Below are 19,013 nucleotides of genomic sequence, written 5' to 3'. Positions count from 1 at the left end.
TGAGCATTAAAATCTCCCGTTATGAATATTAATATATCTTAAATATATATCCTACTTTTATTCATTTTCTACCACTTTATTTGATGCAATAAACCAAGCAGAATTAGAGGCGAGTTTTGCCCAAATATTGGTTGTTTAAAATATAAAGTAGTAGTAGTAGTAGTTTTTTTTTTTTTTTTTTGATTTGGTAGTTGTTGGCGCATCGCTTCTGTGGCCATATTGCACCTCCCAAGGTTTTTGCAGTACTTTGATCCAAGCCCGAGGCGGGAATCGAACCCGCGACCTTTGGGTCGCCGGGCAGGTACTTTACCCACTCGGCTAGCCCGGTCGGCAGTAGTAGTAGTAATAGTGGCATGTGATGCAAGAAAGCAAATGTATGAGCTTATGCAGCATCAGCCAAGAAAAAAAAAAAAAAAAAAAAAAAATCGCACCATTCCCTCCAAATGTCTGTCCAGTTTTTCCTTAAATTTATTTAACCTATCAACTTCCACAATGACAGATGGAAGTTTGTTCAAGTAATTAACCACCCGCTGGCTAAAGGCAAATTTTCAAACATCTATTCGACATCTGTCTTTCTTTAATTTGAATTTATGCCCCCCCTTAGGTTCGTAATCTAAACAAATGGAAGGACCCCATCAGAATTCAGCGTGCTCAACCCATTCAAGGCCTTATACACCTCAATCAGATCACCATGCTGGTGCCTAGTCTCCAGCCACTGCAATTTGCAGAACTTAAGCCTCTCTTGGTAAGAGGATCCCTTCATTCTCCTCACCAGTCTTGTTGCCCTTCTCTGTACATGCTGATCGAGGCCTCCAGACCTGTACACAGTACTCAAGGCACAGCCTGACCATTTCCTTATACAGAGGGACAAGCACCTTCTTCTCCCAGCTAGCAAAATTTGTATATATCATTGACAAAACCCCATGACCTGCCCTGACAGCCTGTCTGCATTGCTCAGAAAACTTCATATCTGACTGCACAATTACTCCCAGGTCTTTTTCATTTTCTACCACCTTAAGTGTAGTACCACACAGTTGGTACATTTCTCTGGGGTTACTTCTACCCATATGCAGTAATTTGCATTTGTCAAGGTTAAACTTCAGTTGCCACTTCTTAGCCCATCTTCCCAAATTATCTAGATCCTGTTGCAGTAGCACACTGTCATTACTGTCATTAACAACCCTGCCAACCTTTGTATCATCTGCAAACTTCGACACTAAGCCTGATAAACCTTCATCAATATCATTGATAAATATACAAAACAACAGAGGACCCAACACCGAATCCTGTGGGACTCCACTAAGAACATTAGTCCACGAAGAGCAGCACCCATTGATTACCACCCTCTGTCTTCTCCACTTAACCATCCTTTTATCCATTGTAGCAACTTACTCTTAATACCATTCTGCTCCAATTTGTACAATAGTCTTTCATGCGCAACAGTGTCAAAAGCTTTCCTGAAATCCAAATATATGATATCAAAATTATTTTTTGCATCCAGTTCCTTTGTAACTACATCATAATATCCTATCAAATTTGTCAGACAAGACTTTCCCTTAACAAACTAATGCTGTGTCTGAATTATTGCTGCAGTCTTGTCTAGATGCTCCTGCAATGCATCTTTAACCAGTGATTCTATTATTTTACCCAGAACAGAAGTTAAACTAACTAGTCTGTAATTACTTGTCACCCTTCGATCCCCTTTTATGAATTGGAGATACATTTGTACATCTCCAGTCTGTGGGGACCTCCCCTGAGTCCAAGGATTATTGCTAATTGCCTCAAGTTACACAACTTTAGGCAATTAGCCAAAAAATCCCATTTGTAGCTAATAGTAATACTGATTTTATTGTAAATAATTTTTAGTGTATACAATGCCTTTATAAATAGTTTGTTTTATCATACTATTCATGGATAGAGGTTTTTTTTTTTTTTTGTTGAATCTCAATTTCTTTTTTTGTTTTTAACTGTTTTTTTATAGAAATGTTTAATTTTTCTCAGACAAAAACAATTTATGTAATCTCTTCCAATATAAATATCACTGAATAGGCATCTTTTGATGTTGCATGCCAGTATGAATATTTTACCTTTTTTATGCAAATTTTCTAATTGTTTTAAAAAGTTATTGCAACGAGGGTAATTACTTTTTTTTACTTTAATCAGTCTGATTCCTCCTTTCATCTTTTTTTTTTTTTTTTTTCCATAGACAGTATGAAGAGAGAGAATTACGTGCAACTCAAGAGAGGGATAAGCGACGTTTAGAATTTGAAAATCAGAAAAATCGCATTATTAATCGTCTTGAATATGAACGTTCCAAAGATACATTAGGTATGATATAAATATAGTATAGTATACACATTACTTTTTATATTTATATATATATATATATATATATATATATATATATAGATATATATATTTCTGATATAACTGTACCAGTTCGTATCAATTCTACGAATTCAGCTATTACCTGGGCTCAGAATTTATAGTTTCATGACTGGAAGATAACCTACCATAGGAAACTTGAGGCAAAAAAATTTTTATATATTTTTCAGGATGAAAATCAAATTTTACTGTTTTCAGACTAATTTTAGCAATTAATGAATTCTTTTACCATGTTGTGACAATTGACTTAAAGTGGGTTATGACCATGCCTAAATATAGCATGCTGATAGTTAGAAACACAGGTGGACCAATAAAATATTAAGTTTTCCAGTGCTGTATAATTGTAACTCTTTTAAAAATCATGTAATTTGGCTAAAAAATTGTAATTTTTATTCAACATTGCTAATTTTGAATTGTATGATATGTTACACTATCTAACCACTAGGAAATCACTCACATCTTCTATCCTGGGAAAACTATGAAAAACAATAATTATCAGAGCTGTTAGCCAACACTGCTCTTCGTGTCCTAATATTATTAGTGAAATTCCCCTGATTCATTGTTGGGCTCATTGTTATTTTCTGTATTTATTAATGATATTAATGAATGCATATCAGGCTTAATATCGAAGTTTACAGATGATACAATAGCAGGTTGGTTAATGACAGTAATCAGGGTAAGCTCTGCAACAAGGTAAAAAAAAATTGGGAAGATGGACTGAGAAATGGCATTTGAAGTTTGACAAATGCAAGAACTTTAGCAGTAATCTGGCGCCTCCGTAGCCAGGTGGGAAGGAGCAGCAGTGCGGAGCACACGCTTCTTGATTAGACTGGGGTTCGAGTCTGTCACCACCAAATACGGAGGATGTGGAAAGGTCAGGGAATGACCACCGCATATTCACGGAGCAATATGGCCTTAGTTACTAATGCCCCTAAAAACCAAATAACAAACAAAGTAGCAGTAATCTCAGATTAACATACCAAAACTGTAGTACTTTTAGGATAGTGGAAAATGAGAAAGGCTTGGGGGTAATTGTGCAGTCAGATGTGAAGTTCTCTGAGCATTGTGGACAGGCTGCTAGGACACCTCATGGGGTTTTGTCAATGATATACAGGAACTTTGCTAGCAGGGATAAGGAAGTGATTATCCCATTATAGAAGGCAAAGGTTAGGCCACATCTTGGGTACTTCATACAGGTCTGAAATTCTCATTTTAGGAAGAATGGTTGCAGAGAAGGGCAACCAGAATGATGAAGAGAAAGAAAGTGTGATCAGAACAAGAATGGCTACAGTTCTGCAAATTATGGCATCTGGAGACTAGGCACCTGCGAGATGGTATGATTGAGATGTTTAAGGCTTTGAATGGATTGAGCAAGCTTAATGTAGATGGCATCCTTTCTCCTGCTCAGACTGCAAACATGATTGAGCATAAATTCAAATTGATGAAGGAAGGTTGCAGGATAGATGTGCATAGATTTGAATTCAGCCAGCGTCTTTTTGCTTGTTGGAACAAACTTCCATCTGTTGTTGTGGAAGTGGGTGGTTTGAACAAATTAAAAGAAGGACTAGACAAATTATTGAACAGGAGGAACAGGTGATATGGGATTCTTCTTCTTCTTCTTCTTCTTCTTCTTTTTTTTTTTTGCTAATGCTTTTTTAGCTTCTTTTCTTGCATCATATGCCATTACTACTACTACTACTACTACTACTACTAATAATAATAATAATAATAATAATAATAATAATAACCTGGAGTGTATGGTATCTATGCAGTTATATTAAAGGTAGTAAGCAAAAACGTAGCCATAATTATGAGAACATCCTTGGATTCAGGGGGTTGTCCTCACTGACTGGAGATGTGCAAATGTATCCCGAATTCACAGAGGGGATCTGTTAGTTAAACTAACAGACCTGTTCGTTTAATTTCTGTTCCAGGGAAAATAATAGTCACCTGTTAAAGAACCATTGCAGGATCTAGACAAGACTGAAGTTATAGTTCAATCACAGCATGGGTTTGTTAAGGGAAAATCTTGTCTAGTCAATTTGATTGGATACTACATTGTGGTCATAAAAGAACTGGATGTAAAAAAATAGTTTTGATATCATATATTTGGATTTCAGGAAAGCTTTTGATATCTCTGACAGGCTGCAAGGTAGCTCAATGGTGTCTTGTCAATGATATACAGAAATTTTGCTAGCAGGGATAAGGAGGTGATTGTTCTCTTGTATAAGGCAATCATTAGGCCATAACTTGATCACTGCATACAGGTCCAGAGGCCTCATTTTAGGAAGGATGTGGAGCGGCTGGAATGAGTACAGAGAAGGGCAATGAGATTGGTGAGGGGAACAAAGTGCTCTTATCAAGAAAGGCTTAAGTTCTGCAAATTGCAGTGGCTGTTGACTAGGCACCTTCATCATGATCAGATTGAGGTGTATAAGGCCTTGAATGGTTTGAGCAAGTGCAATGCTGATGGGATTCTTCCTCTCACTCAGACTGAATGGGAATAAATTTAAAGTGAAGAGAGGTAGTTGTAAAATAGATGTGTGCAATTTGCCTTTAGACAGCGGGTGGTTGAATGCCGGAACAAACTTACATCAATCATTGTGGAAGTTGATGGCTTAAATAAATTGAAGGAATTACTGGACAAACTTTTTCAGTGAATTAATGGGTGAAATGGGAAGGTTTTTTTTTTTTTTTTTGTGACTTATGCTGTATAACCATGCTTTCTTGCATCATAGTTCTCTACTAATGCTAATAATAATGTAATATAAGACTCCCCACAAATCTGACATTTGATCTTGTGTGTAGTTTCCACTTGCACCCTTGCTAGGTACTGCATCTGTTATCCTTAACACAACTGTGTCTGAATCACCCCTGCAGTTTCACACAGCCTGTTTGACAGGTCTGTAATATACTTGAGGTCCCTTTTGTTAAAGCCCAGATACTGGAAATATATACAGTCACAACAGGTGTGAGTATCTCTTTATCTTTGTTCTCTCTCCCTAATATGCTAGTTCAAAATCTTTTGGATGTAGCCACATTCTTTGAGATATGCTGTGACACTTCTAACGTCTTCAAATCCGTTATTAGAGTTACTGTATTTTGGCATCTGTATGGGCATCTGCTGCCCCTAGCACAATTCGACCACTCTTTTCTACTGAGTTTTGGCTCTTAAAATGGGCCATAAACAAACATAAACTTCCTCCACAGTTAAAGACAAATGAAATGGCTAGTTTCATAAAAATTCACAGGCTTCCTACACTGATTAGGGTGAAATGCCTTACCACAACTGTAAAATGATCACTGTCGAGATCTCGGCACCATCATTCTGGGACCTGTGCTCTTGGAGAGTCCCTCAGAGCGACTCCAACTCTGTGCCCACATCTCAACCGTCTCCACCTATCCGATAGGTTTCTGCCGTATCAGCTACTTTCATGTGCCCAGTCTTTGGATGCTGACCTTAATAAGTTTTCTTGTGATAAGGAGTACAGATGCTTCCCTGTCCCTGATCTTTCTCCTTGAAGCTCGCCTTAATGCCACAATCCAGCAATATAACATCAAGATGGCTTAGCTTACCAACCAACCTTGCAGTTTTCCACCTATATATTCTTTGTACATTGTGATGTTTATAATTGTATTATACTTTGAGCATTGAGCTGTATTTACTTTTATTCATTCACATATGCATTTTTATATTTAATTTATTAATTTCTTTTCTTATATATTGTAATATTACTGTTAACCCCTGGCCTTATGGCCGTGAAGGGCTTATTGCAATGTATCCATTGTATTACTAATATTATTATTGCAATAAAGATTTCTACATTATGTATTTCTACTTTTGTCTTCACTCTAAGGTCATACCTACAAAGAATTAATCAGGGAAATTGAGGGTACCTTCTACCTAGAGCTCTGAGGTAAACTTAATGAAATGAGAAAAGCCTGTTAAGAAACTCGAGAACTTCATCCTCATCCCCTTCATATAATGGTGAACATATTGTTGTTTTTAGCATTTCCATGACACAGTGCGAACCGAAAATACTATCACCATGAAAATGACTTAAAAAACAGAATTAAAATATCTAACAAAAATATTCCTAAGGAGGAAATAGTCGTGAAATTCAGCATGTAACAAATAAATAGCTAACTACAAACATCACCATAATTCTTCTGTATCACAGCCAATTTGCCAGACAACTTAGGAATCTATTCTTAGGTATTGACATATCATTAATTTTTTCATCGTAGAATTAATCAGTACTTTTTTTTTTTTCAATAGTTACAAAAGTACCCATAAATATGACATCACAGATATTACTAATATAGTGCCCTATCCAGAAAACTGCAATGCATGTTACACTGGTAGCACCACAGTAAGATATGTCATGTCAAATACATCAAACACCAGAGCTTACTACCATAATACATGTTTAAAAACATAACGCCGTATCACCAAGCTAAAATTGTTCCATGTTCACCTTAGAACGACCAACCTAAAATTGATTCAGTAATAGTTTTAAGAAAACTCCCTTCCAATTACAAATCGACTACTATAGAATCACTTGCAATAGAATGGTTTAAACTTAACACACAATATTTTATTCTTAATGCCAGACTACCCTCATCTTTCTCACCAATTTGGAATTTAAGTAACATCAAACTTTCATATCTGGACACAAACTGCACCATGGGAATTGAAGCACATATAAACACCATTCTTCATTCTGATCGTACTAACCAACTGATGACAATTATGAAGTCTTCTTCATGCTCTTGGTTTTAGTGCTTTAAACCATTATAGATGTACATTGAGAGGGTGGACTTTTCTCTATATTATTATTTTAAACAGTTCACTCCACTTAATTTTGAGATAACTAATAAAGCAGTTGAGAGATAACTCCCTAAGATTTTTAGGTTTCCATTTGTATAATACACTTGTTATAGTAAGCCTAAAAATTGGCATATCAAGGGTATTAAGAGAGGAGATTGAGCACTTGGTGGTAATAGGCTGTCCTTGCCATCTTGTTAACTTTTTGCACTAAAAGGTTAGGCGCATGACATCCTCTGAAAGTGGATGAACGTTTCATGGACATTCACTACTATCTAGACCAGCGGTTCCCAGCCTATTTTGACTCGCAAACCCGTTTCAACATAATATTTTTATCGCGAACCCCTGAGCCTATATTCCAAAATTGTATAAAAGTACTGAATTTTCATTATAAAAGATTTCCAGTACTATGTTTTTATAAGTGATATTGCGTAATAAAAATTAAGTATTATTTATACTTTGTAAAGCAGTTATTGATTAGTCCAAACTAGATTTTGAACAGGCTAAGAGTAGCTTGCTTCTTGCTTTAATGGTAGCCAAGCATTTTGGTCTTTCCAAAGCTTGGACACAATTTTTGCCCATCTCTGTTCCCGCCTCTGTCAAAACCAGATGGTTCTGTTGTCACTTCAGCCAAGGATAAACCTGACCTGCTTAGCATCCCATTTTTCTTCCAGCTCATGTATTGATGATCTTGGTAAATCACCTCAAACCGTTCCCAGTATACTCCATTCAATGAATCCTGTGTTTTTTTATCAAAAGAATGTCAGAAGAATTTTGATGAATCTGATGCTACTAAAGCTCCAGGTCCTGATGGTATTTCTCCACTTGTTTTCAAAACCTGTGCCCGTGAACTTGCTCCTGTCGTCTTGTTTCACTTTCTTATTCCAAAGATGTTTTTCCTTTTGCTTGGGGAAATTTTCTCATATTCAGGCAGCTCCTAAAAAGGGTGACAAATTCCTTCCATCCAATTTTTGTCCCATTGCGATTACTTCTACTCTTTCCAAAGTAATGGAGAAATCAATTAACTGCCAACTCAAACTATCTGTAAATCTTTCATCTGGTCAAAGATCGCCATTATGGATTCCGTCAGTGTCATTCCACTGGTGATATTCTGGCTTATGTACATGTATGCAAGAACTTCTAGAAGAGACAGAAAACGGAATGAAGACATAAGAGAGAAAATGGAAGTGAAAAAGAATATTATTGACACTATCAAAGAAAAGCATTTAACGTGGTATGGACGTGTAAAATGGATGCAAAAAAACAGATATTCAAAGGCTATCCTGGAAGAAGGAGAAGCAGAAGACCTTGGAGGACACGGATGGATGGAGTACGGGAATGCATGACAGCCCGAGGTTTAACTGACCAACACACATTGAATCACACTTTATGTCAGGAAAAAAATCCTACCAAAAAATAACTTGTAGCCTGAGGAAACCCATTGTAAATAGAAACACTCATCTTGAAGAAGATGTGCATCTAAGGACAAATTCAATGGAAAGGTTTTTGGTGAAACTGAAGCCATTGCTGTTGACGTTTCAAAGGCTTTTGATGGTGTTTCGCATAAAGGTCTTCTAAATAAGCTTCCAGCCTATGGTTTGCCAGCTGTTCTTTGTGATTGGGTATCCAGTTTTCTCTCTGACCGCTCACTTTGGGTGATGATAGACGGCTCTCTGTCTTCTAACTTCTCCACTAATGCTGGTGTTCCCCAAGGTTTTATTCCACTCTTTTCCTCTTGTATATTAATGGCCTTTTTCCATTGACTGGAAATCCTATCCACAGTTTTGCTGGTGATAGCACATTACTTTCCACCTTCCAGTTTGAGAAACCTTGCCCTACTCAAACAGCTTCAACTTCTCGAGTATCCATTGCCAAATCCTTAAATGCTGATCTCCAGGCAATTCTCTCCAGTGGGGCAAAGAAAACTTAATTTCAATCCTTCTAAAGCTCACTCCTGTCTTATATCTTGCAAAAAGGATTCTTCTGCTCCTATGCTTATCTTTGGGGATTACCCTGACTTCTAATCTCTCTTGGCACAAGAACATTATAAATATAGCTACCCCTGCATATAAAAAACTTGGTTTTCTCTTTCTCTCTTGCCATTACTTTTCTTCCAAACAGCTGTTCACTCTGTACAAATCACAAACCGCCCTACCATCGAATATTGTTCCCACACTGAGATGTGGGAACAATATTCCATGGTTCAGTGCCCAAATACCTCTCTCTCAGGCTTCTAGATTCCATTCAGAAGAGGGCAGTTAGGTTAATAATGACTCATCTCGAACAGAGTCTGTCCACTCTCTGTCTCATACACATTCTGTTTCTGCCGAATGTCATTTCTATCTATGGCTACTTCCATGGGCACTGTTCTTCTGAATTGGCTTCTATAATTCCCACTCTCTTTTAAAGCAGTCCGAACACGTGATGCAACCAGCCAACATCCTTTTATTGTCCAACTCCAAACTCACAGAACCATCTTTTCTTCTTCCTCATTTATTCATTCAACTTCTGTTTTCTGGATCAACCTTCCTTCATACGTATTTCCTGAAAATTACAATCTACATAAGTTCAAGTCTAATGTGAACAAGTATCTTCTTTAGTACTAAGTACTATAAGTTCTAAAAAAAAATACCTATAAAAAAAAAAAAAAAAAAAGTATGGAAAACATTTATTTAAAAAAGGTTGTTTAGGCATGGGTAATGCACTTCCATCATTTCTACTACCCAGTAATGCGAATGCTTCGTTTATTCATATCTCATATTTTGAATGAACCTTCAGAATGACCGGCCGAGATATTGCACTGCTTTGAATAAGTAACTTCACCAGACTAATGTTACTTATTCTCGCGGGTAACACCATCCAGATGGCACTGTTTCGAAGTTATTTGCTTACTCATCGGTGGGTGGGCAGGTGCCCTATTATTGCAATAGCGACAACCCAGTTATGAAGTATAGCTCCACAGTATCAGAGATGCTTGATGGTGTGCATGGTTTAATCTTTAACTATTTCTTGACTAAACGTCCAAGAGTATGAAAAAGGTTGTTTATGCATGGGTAATGCGCTTCCATCATTTCTACTACCCAGGTAGCATGCATGCATCTGATTATATCTTGCACTACCCATGCATAAACAACCTTTTTCATACTCTTGGACGTTTAGTCAAGAAATAATTTTAGATATTTATTTAACATGATATACTGTAAGATAGTAAAGTAATTATAAGGAATTGTGGAAGATGTGGTTTATTTCTTTGGCAGTTCTTTACTTTTTATTTAATTTTAGTTTACTTTATTGTTTATTATTAGTTATATTTTGTATTAGTATTTAGTATTAGTAATGGCCACATGGTGCAAGAAAGCCTATGGCTTATGCTGCACCGGCCAAAAAAAAAAAAAAACCTGAATAAAACAATGATAAAAAAAAAATAAATAATAATAATTAGTAAAAGAAAAGGAAATTAAACCTATCATCCTATGTGCTTCCCTGACCCGAAGGTACTATCCAGATGACCTTTGAATTTCCCCAAACTGTCAGCCTCTACCACCCATGTAGGCAACTTATTCCAGTAATTTATAACTCGTTGGCTAAAATAAAACTTCCTGCAGTCCAATCTAAACATCCCCCCCCCCATAACTTGAATTTATGTCCCCTAGTTCTAGCATTATTTATAACCTTGAAAATTCCGTCCTCATTCATTTTACTGATGCCTCTCACAGTCTTAAACACCTCAGTCAAATCTCCTCTAAGGTGTCTAGTTTCCAAACTCTGCAACCCACGTATTCAAAGTCTTTCTTCATATGGACACCCTTTTGCCAATCTCACCAGGCGAGGTACTCGTCTTTGCACCCTTTCAAGAAGCTCAATGTCTTTCTTTAGGTGCGGTCTCCATACTTGAACACAGTATTCCAAGTGTGGTCTAACAAAAGTCTTATATAATGGGATTATCACGTCCCTATCTCTACTTGCAAAAGTTCGATAGATCGTCGATAGGACACCATGGGCCTTCCTTGCAACCCATCTACAATGGTCAGAGAATTTTATGTCTGACCATATCGTAACACCCAAGTCCCTTTCCTCCAGTACTGGATTTAGTTGAACTCCACCAAGTGAATAAGTTATTTTTGGGATTACTGTTTCCCAGGTGTAATTCCTTACTCTTTGTTGGATTAAAGCATAGCTGCCATTTTTCTGACCATTCCTGAAGTCTATCTAGGTCTCTCTGAAGAAGCTCAGCTTGACAGTGATCATTAACTACTCTACCAATTTTAACATCATCTGCTAATTTAGACATCACTCCTTCAATCCCTTCATTGATGTCGTTTATGAAAATTAAAAACAACAGTGGTCCTAATACTGATCCTTGGGGAACCCCACTTCTTACTTCAACCCACTTCTTACATCAACCCATTTATTACAACCCTCTGCCTCCTGCCCTGAAGCCATCCTGCTATCCATCTAAGGATTTTCCCAGTGATTCCAACCTGTTCCAGCTTATAAAGCAACTGCTCATGTGGGACTGAGTCAAAAGCTTTTCTGAAATCTAAATAAACAATGTCGAAATTATTCCCTAAATCCAGCTCGTGAGTGAGCCTTTCAAAATAGTGAACCAGATTTGTTAAACATGATTTTACCTTTACAAAACCATGCTGAGTATCCTTGACAATTTGAATTCTATCCAAATGATCCTGAATTCCATCCTTGATCGTTGCCTCCATGATTTTCCCTACCACTGAAGTCAGACTGACAGGTCAATAATTTCCCACTTCTATGTATGGAAGATACATTGGCACTTTTCCAACCCAATGGACTCTCCCCAGAGTCTAATGATGCTTACATAATTAGTCTCAATGGTCCAATGCACTCACTTGCCGCCTCCCTTAAGATTGATTATAGGGTATATTCCATCAACTCCAGGAGCCTTACTGGCCTGTAGATGCGAAAGTTTTTTCATTAAATAATCTTACAAAATTTCAATATCATTAATTACATATTTTTCAACCTCGCTCCCACAATTTCCCATTGCCACAAAAGGTTTTTCATTTGTAAATATCGATGCAAAATAACTGTGCAACAGCAGCTGGTGTATTTAATACTATCCCCTTTCCCTTACGTAAAGGTCCGATCTGGTTTGTCCTGCTCTCCTTGGCATTTATATATGTGAAGAATTCCTTATCCCCCCCCCCCCGTTTGCTAGTGATTTCTCATAAATTGCCTTTGCCTGTCGAACCTTTTCTATGGCTCTATTACAGATCACCTTGTAGCTGTTATAGGCTTCAGTACTTTTTATCTGTAACTTTTCCATGCCACCTTTTTCTGCTCAAATAATGTGGCAACTTCACTATTCAGTAGTCCTACTCACATTATACCTTTGTTTCCAACTATCTCACACCATACAGATTCTGTACTAGCACGTGAAACGGCTGAATCCGGGAAAGCTATTGTCGTACTCAGGCTGCTTCTAATAAGAAGCATTACCCCACCACCCCTTCTATCTACTTTTTTTTTTTTAGGAGCATTAGCAACTAAGGCCATATTGCTCCGGGATATGCGGTGGTTATTTCCTGACTTTTCCGCATCTTCCGTATTTGGTGGTGATGGGCTCGAACTCCGGTCTAATTAAGAAGCATATGCTACACACTGCTGCTCCTTCCCACCTGGCTACGGAGGCGCCTCTTTTATCTACCCTATCCTTCCTAAATACATTATACAAGCCGTACTGAAACTCATCATCCCGAATTTCCGGGTGGCACCACGTATCCGTAAGCCCTATTATGTCTGCATTACTTGTTTTAACCAGCAGTTTGAATTCGCTCATTTTATTGATGACACTTCTAACATTACTGTATAGACAATTAAGACTTACTGTTCTTGTATATTTAACAACCCTAACACAACCCTTGAAGATTTTTAGGCTCTCTTCCCTGGCATTAGCTACCCGCTCACTTGAATCGTCTCTGTCTCCAGAACATCTAGATAATATGTCCATTTGGGGTAACAGAAAAGAACTCTTGAGGTATGCGCAAGAGTTACTTTGACCAATATTATCAGATAAACACGTGTCAGTATTATCCACATCCCCCCCTAACTAGCAGTTTCCCTGAACCTTTAAGGTATCCTCAATAATACTGGCAAAAACATTTGCACCACCCTTGTTTAAGTGTATCCCGTCTCTACAAAACAAATTCCTTCTACCCACCTTGTGTGTAGGCTAAGCTGATAGAAATTTCCCCCCTAAAGCCTTGCAGAGTCCTTCAAGTCTTGAGTTAATCCACAAGGCTTTTAACATATAATCCTTCCTATCGTGTCTGGGCAGAATTGCAGATGCATTTCCTAGCTTGCGCCATTTCCTCAGCATGGTCCTGTATTTTTCCAACAAATCGTCAGATCGTTTATGTTTAATATCATTAGCCCCCACATGAATAATAATATTCTCTTTACCCCCCCCCCCCCCTTAAAATCTGATAATCTGTTGGTGACATCATTAATAGTTGCTCCCGGCAGACATACCCTGGTTCTACTCCACCTATCCTTATTACAAAAAATATTTCCCGTTTCCCTGACAGTGGAGTCTCCTAATAAAACAATGTCCTTTTTAACCAGAGTAGTTTGCACTTGGTTTTTCTGTTTTGAGGCCCGAATCGGGTGTGCATTACTTGGTAAATTGCTGGAGCCTTGAGTCCCTGACGAGCTCCCAGATGCATTATTCTCGAGGGCAAGCACCCGTTTTTTCAGGGACTCAAATTGTTCCATCAGTGCACCAAATTGTAATTTAAGATCGGTGCACTCCTTACATCGATCACAAAGAAAAGAATCCCCGGGTGAGCTATGATTAGTCACCAGGTCAACCTTGGAAAACATTCCACAGGTTCCGCAAAGGATTAAATCATGACTCACCCATAGATCACCATCGGCTATTTCCGTGTGAGTCACGATACCCTCTGACGAGTTTAAGGCAGATCTCGTAACTACCATTATAAAATTAACTAAATATCAATGAAAATTAACTAAAAAATTATATCTATAATATTATTAAAGTCAAACTATTACAGGAAAACCTATAACAAAATGATCCAACAATACCTAAATAAATCAAATATTTAAAAGCACTAATCAACAATCCACTTAACTGAGGAGCCCTGATGAAGTGCGTCCGCTCACCTTGAATGCCAACACTGGAATCTACTGTAGTTTACAATAATATGTAAATAATACCTAATAATTAATTACAATAATACCTATGTAAATCTTAGCAGATGCCATTACGGAATTTTTAGAGCGAACTCCCTGGAACAATTTTCGCAAACTCCCAGGGGTTTGCGAACCACCGGTTGAGAACTGCTGATCGAGAGAGAGAGAGAAAGATAAATTTAAACCGTTTCAACTGATGCATCCCACTGAAGTTAAAATAGATTTTGCAATATGTGTGTGTATACTTCGACTGTTTCTGTGTAATTATTTAACCCTTAACCAGATAAAAAATGTTTCTAATAAACCAATGTGAACAGTAAAAGTAAAAGAAGTGGGCCAATTTTTAGATGAAATGGGCAAAAAAAAGGAGGGGGGGGGGGGTTTCCTTTAATTAAAAAAAAAATTACCTACTGTTTTGAGCACTCCTTGTGATAAGTTTTTTCCTTTTGAAAAAAAAAAGGAGGGGGGAAATCATATGGAATCTTAAACCCTGTAGTAAAGGGTAAATAGGTGGCAGAACAGTGGCAACTTCTGGCAAGTCTGTTTAATGAGGTCAGAAGTGATAGGAAAAGCAATATGAATACTTCAGCGTTACCAAATTGAAAAGTGCAAGCAATCACCAATGAGTCATACTGATTCATGTTCAAATCCATATCATGATCCAGAATAACATTAATGAACCCTTGAAGGAAAGAAATTCTAAATTACAAACTTCTAGTGAAAACAATCCAAAACAGGTCAAGCAAGCTGGTAACTCCAGGCAAGTTATCCTTTTTCATATGAAAAGTCTTCATTTCCCTTCTGACTTAAATAAAGCAATTTGCTTGTTTCTTTTGAATGTTATGCCAATGTTTGAAAATCTGAACATAGTTAATCAATCAAATGTACAGCATATCCATTTGTAGAGGTCATTACTCCTTGATATTTTAAAGAATCTTCTGCTGACATTCTGTAAATTGATTGCCACACCATACTCAACCAGAAGGAAAACACTGAATTAATCATAGGCATTCCAACTGCCAAGGTTGTGGAGAATCTAAAATAAAAGTTGAATATTCTGTTCATTTGTTCAGTGAGGTACTTTATTTGCTGCATGTGACTATAAATTTCCATTGAGAAATGGTTTTATTAATGCTGAGGTAGCATAAATTTCATCAAGTGCCCATGCATCATTTTCAAATTTAAAATTTTTTGGGCTCGTTCCAAGTACTTGAAACTAGTAGTTGTTGGTAACTCTATTGTCAGGGAAACGGGTAACATGCTTTGTAAAAAGGATAGGCGGAACAGAACCAGGGTATGTCTGCCAGGGGCAAAGGTTGACGACGTTGTAGAGCGGATATCATCATTTAAGGGCACAAAAGGTGATATAGTTGTACACGTTGGCACTAATGATATTAAGAGTAGGAGACCAGCAGAATTACTGAACAAGTACAGGTCACTGTTGAACAAAAGCCGAGAATTAGGGTTGAATTTGAAAGTGTCTGCAATTCTGCCCAGACACGATAGGAGGGAGTATATGATGAGAGCCTTATCGATCAATTCGGCCGTGGAAAGATTGTGCAAAGCTCAAGGGGTAGAATTTTTTTCAGCCTGGTCTGTACTTGTTACCAGAAGAGAATGCTTCTACAGGGATGGGATACACTTAAATAGAAAGGATGCAAGAATATTTGCTGATGCTATCGAGGCAGTGTTAGGTAGGTCGGAAAACTGATAGCTTGGGGGGGGGGGAGAGGGATACAAGGACTAATAGTTTAACAGTAGCCGTAGGCAGAGGTGAAGGTGATTCTTGCACAACATCTATTAGAATAAGTAGCGACCTGGAGCGAGGGGTGTTGGGGGTTTCAGGTACGGATGGCAGTCATCCTGAAATAGGTGGGTATATGGGATGTGATAGGGTAACTAGGAATAGGAATAGGAGCATGTATACCAATGCTAGAAGTATAGTAAATAAATTTGATGAATTTGATGTTGGTCAAGACATCAAAGGCGGATATTGTTGGGATAGCAGAAACGTGGTGTCACACAGATATAAGGAATGCAGAACTGGAATTTGGGGACAACAATATGTACAGAAAGGATAGACAGGAAGGAGGTATTATGCTGTTAATTAAGAAAAACATAAAATCAAATGAAGTGCACCCAGTTGATATAGATGAACAGTGCACTGTTGAGTCAGTTTGGTGTGACATAAGCACTGCGAAGGCAAAAATAACAGTAGGAGTGTGTTATAGGCCTAATGACTCTAATAAGTACAATGAACAATTATACAGAGAAATAGAGTGGGCCAGTAAATCAGAATGTCTTATAATGAGGGATTTTAACTTCCCAGATATTGACTGGAACTTGTGGGTTGTTCACACACTAGTCAGACTTTTGTGGATTTATTGGATGATTGCTTTCTGCAGCAGCATGTTCGAGAGGCAACCAGAGAGAGTATTACTCTTGATCTGAGCAGTGATCATTCGTGTATTAAGAATTTGCAGATAAAGGAACCACTAGGTGGCAGTGATCACAGTGTACTGATCTGGGATTTACTTAAAGATATAATTACCATCAGGGGTAAAGGAAAGGGTTTTTGCTTCGGTAAAGGTGAGTATAGTGGTCTCAGAAAGTTTTTAAATTCTGTACAGTGGGATAAACTGACCATGTTACCAACAGTAAATTCTACGTGGGAAGCATTCAAGGAATTAATCGTGGATGCTACTAAAAGTTTCATACCTATTAAGAAATATTGTTCAAGGTTTAGGCCTAAATGGTTATCAAATGAACTAATGAGACTCGTAACAGAGAAGAAAAATGCATGGAATGCATATAAAATATCAAGCGACTCAGAAGCCTATGGAAGATATAAGCTAGTCTGTAATCAGGTCACAAAGGAGGCTAAGCAGGCGAAGACAGATTACGAGAAATCCTTGGCAAAAGATGCTAAGAAAAACAGCAAGGATTTCTTTACTTATATAAACTCTAAAAGTAAGGGGATGAATCTGATTGGTCCACTTGACATTGCTGGTTCGACTGTTGATGATCCTGCTCAGATAGCAAACAAACTGAATGAGTATTTCATCTACATTCACACATGAGGAATTATTAAGGTTTGAAAATGGCAGAAGGTTGTCAAATTGTAGCAGGATACTTAATGATTTTGTAATAACTGAGAGCAAAGTGGAGGAGAAATTATTGAAGTTAAACATAAGAAAGGCACCTGGGGTGGATGGGATCTATCCAGTTATATTAAAGGAGGCGGCAAAGCAACTAAGCAAACCCATAACCATAATTATGAGAGCATCCTTGGACCAGGGGAGGTTCCCACGGAATGGAGATGTGCAAGTGTATCCTCACTTCACAAAGGGGGATCGAAGGGTGACACGAGTAATTACAAACCAGTTAGTTTAACTTCTGTTCCGGGTAAAATAATGGAGTCACTGGTTAAAGATGCATTGGAGGATCATCTAGACAAGACTGCAGCAATAATTCAGACACAGCATGGGTTTGTTAAGGGAAAGTCATGTCTGACAAATTTGATAAGATATTATGATGTGGTTACAAAGGAACTGGATGCAAAAAATAATTTTGATATCATATATTTGGATTTCAGGAAAGCTTTCGACACTTGCGCATGAAAGACGATTGTACAAATTGGAGCAGAATGGTATTAAGGGTAAGTTGCTACAATGGATAAAAGGATGGTTAAGCGGAGAATACAGAGGGTGGTAATTAATGGGTGCTGCTCTTTGTGGACTAATGTTATTAGTGGAGTCCCACATGGTTCGGTGTTTTCCACTGTTGCTTTTTATATTTATCAATGATATTGAAGAAGGTATATCAGGTTTAATGTCGAAGTTTGCAGATGATACAAAGGTTGGCAGGGTTGGTAATGGCAGTGTGCTACTGCAACAGGATCTAGATAATTTGGGCAGATGGGATAAGAAGTGGCAACTGAAGTTTAACCTTGACAAATGCAAAGTACTGCATATGGGTAGAAGTAACCCCAGAGAAACGTACCAACTGTGTGGTACTACACTTAAGGTGGTAGAAAATGAAAAAGACCTGGGAGTAATTGTGCAGACAGGATGCCAGGGCAGTTCATGTGGTTTTGTCAATGATATGTACTAATTTTGCTAGCAGGGGAAAGGAGGTGATTATCCCTCTGTGCGCCTTGAGTACTGCATACAGGTCTGGAGGCCTCATTTTAGGAAGGATGTAGATTTACTTGAGCGTGTACAGAGAAGGGCAACAAGATTGGTGAGGGGAATGAAGGGATCCTCTTACCAAGAGAGGCTTAAGTTCTGCAAATTGCAGTGGCTGGAGACTAGGCACCTGTGCGGTGCCTAGATTGAGGTATATAAGGCATTGAATGGGTTGAGCACGCTGAATTTTGATGGGATCCTTCCACTTGTTCAGATTACGAACCTAAGGGGCATAACTTCAAATTATGAAAAGATAGATGTGCGGAAATTTGCCTTTAGCCTACGGGTGGTTAATTGCTGGAACAAACTTCCATCTGTCGTTGTGGAAGTTGATAGATTAAATAAATTTAAGGAGGAACTGGACAGGCATTTGGAGGGAATGGTGTGATTTTTTTTTTTTTTTGGCTGATGCTGCATAAGCTCAT

General features: G+C 37.9%; 1 protein-coding gene across 1 annotated transcript in view; it reads left to right on the top strand.

Moving 5' to 3' along the window:
* The window catches only part of SMC1 (structural maintenance of chromosomes 1), a 635,181-nt gene that overhangs the window by 447,720 nt on the left and 168,448 nt on the right, over window positions 1–19,013 (top strand). The window contains exon 18 of the mRNA XM_090388169.1: window positions 2,207–2,328. Coding sequence (XP_090244295.1) covers window positions 2,207–2,328 — 122 coding nt within the window. The remainder of the gene's footprint in view (window positions 1–2,206; window positions 2,329–19,013) is intronic.

Source organism: Mastigoproctus giganteus, chromosome 13 (genome assembly GCF_048544385.1).
Source record: "Mastigoproctus giganteus isolate SK-2022 chromosome 13, ASM4854438v1, whole genome shotgun sequence".
Taxonomy (NCBI): domain Eukaryota; kingdom Metazoa; phylum Arthropoda; class Arachnida; order Uropygi; family Thelyphonidae; genus Mastigoproctus; species Mastigoproctus giganteus.
Note: the sequence above shows the minus strand (reverse complement) of the source record. Positions and strands in the feature narration are given on the sequence as shown.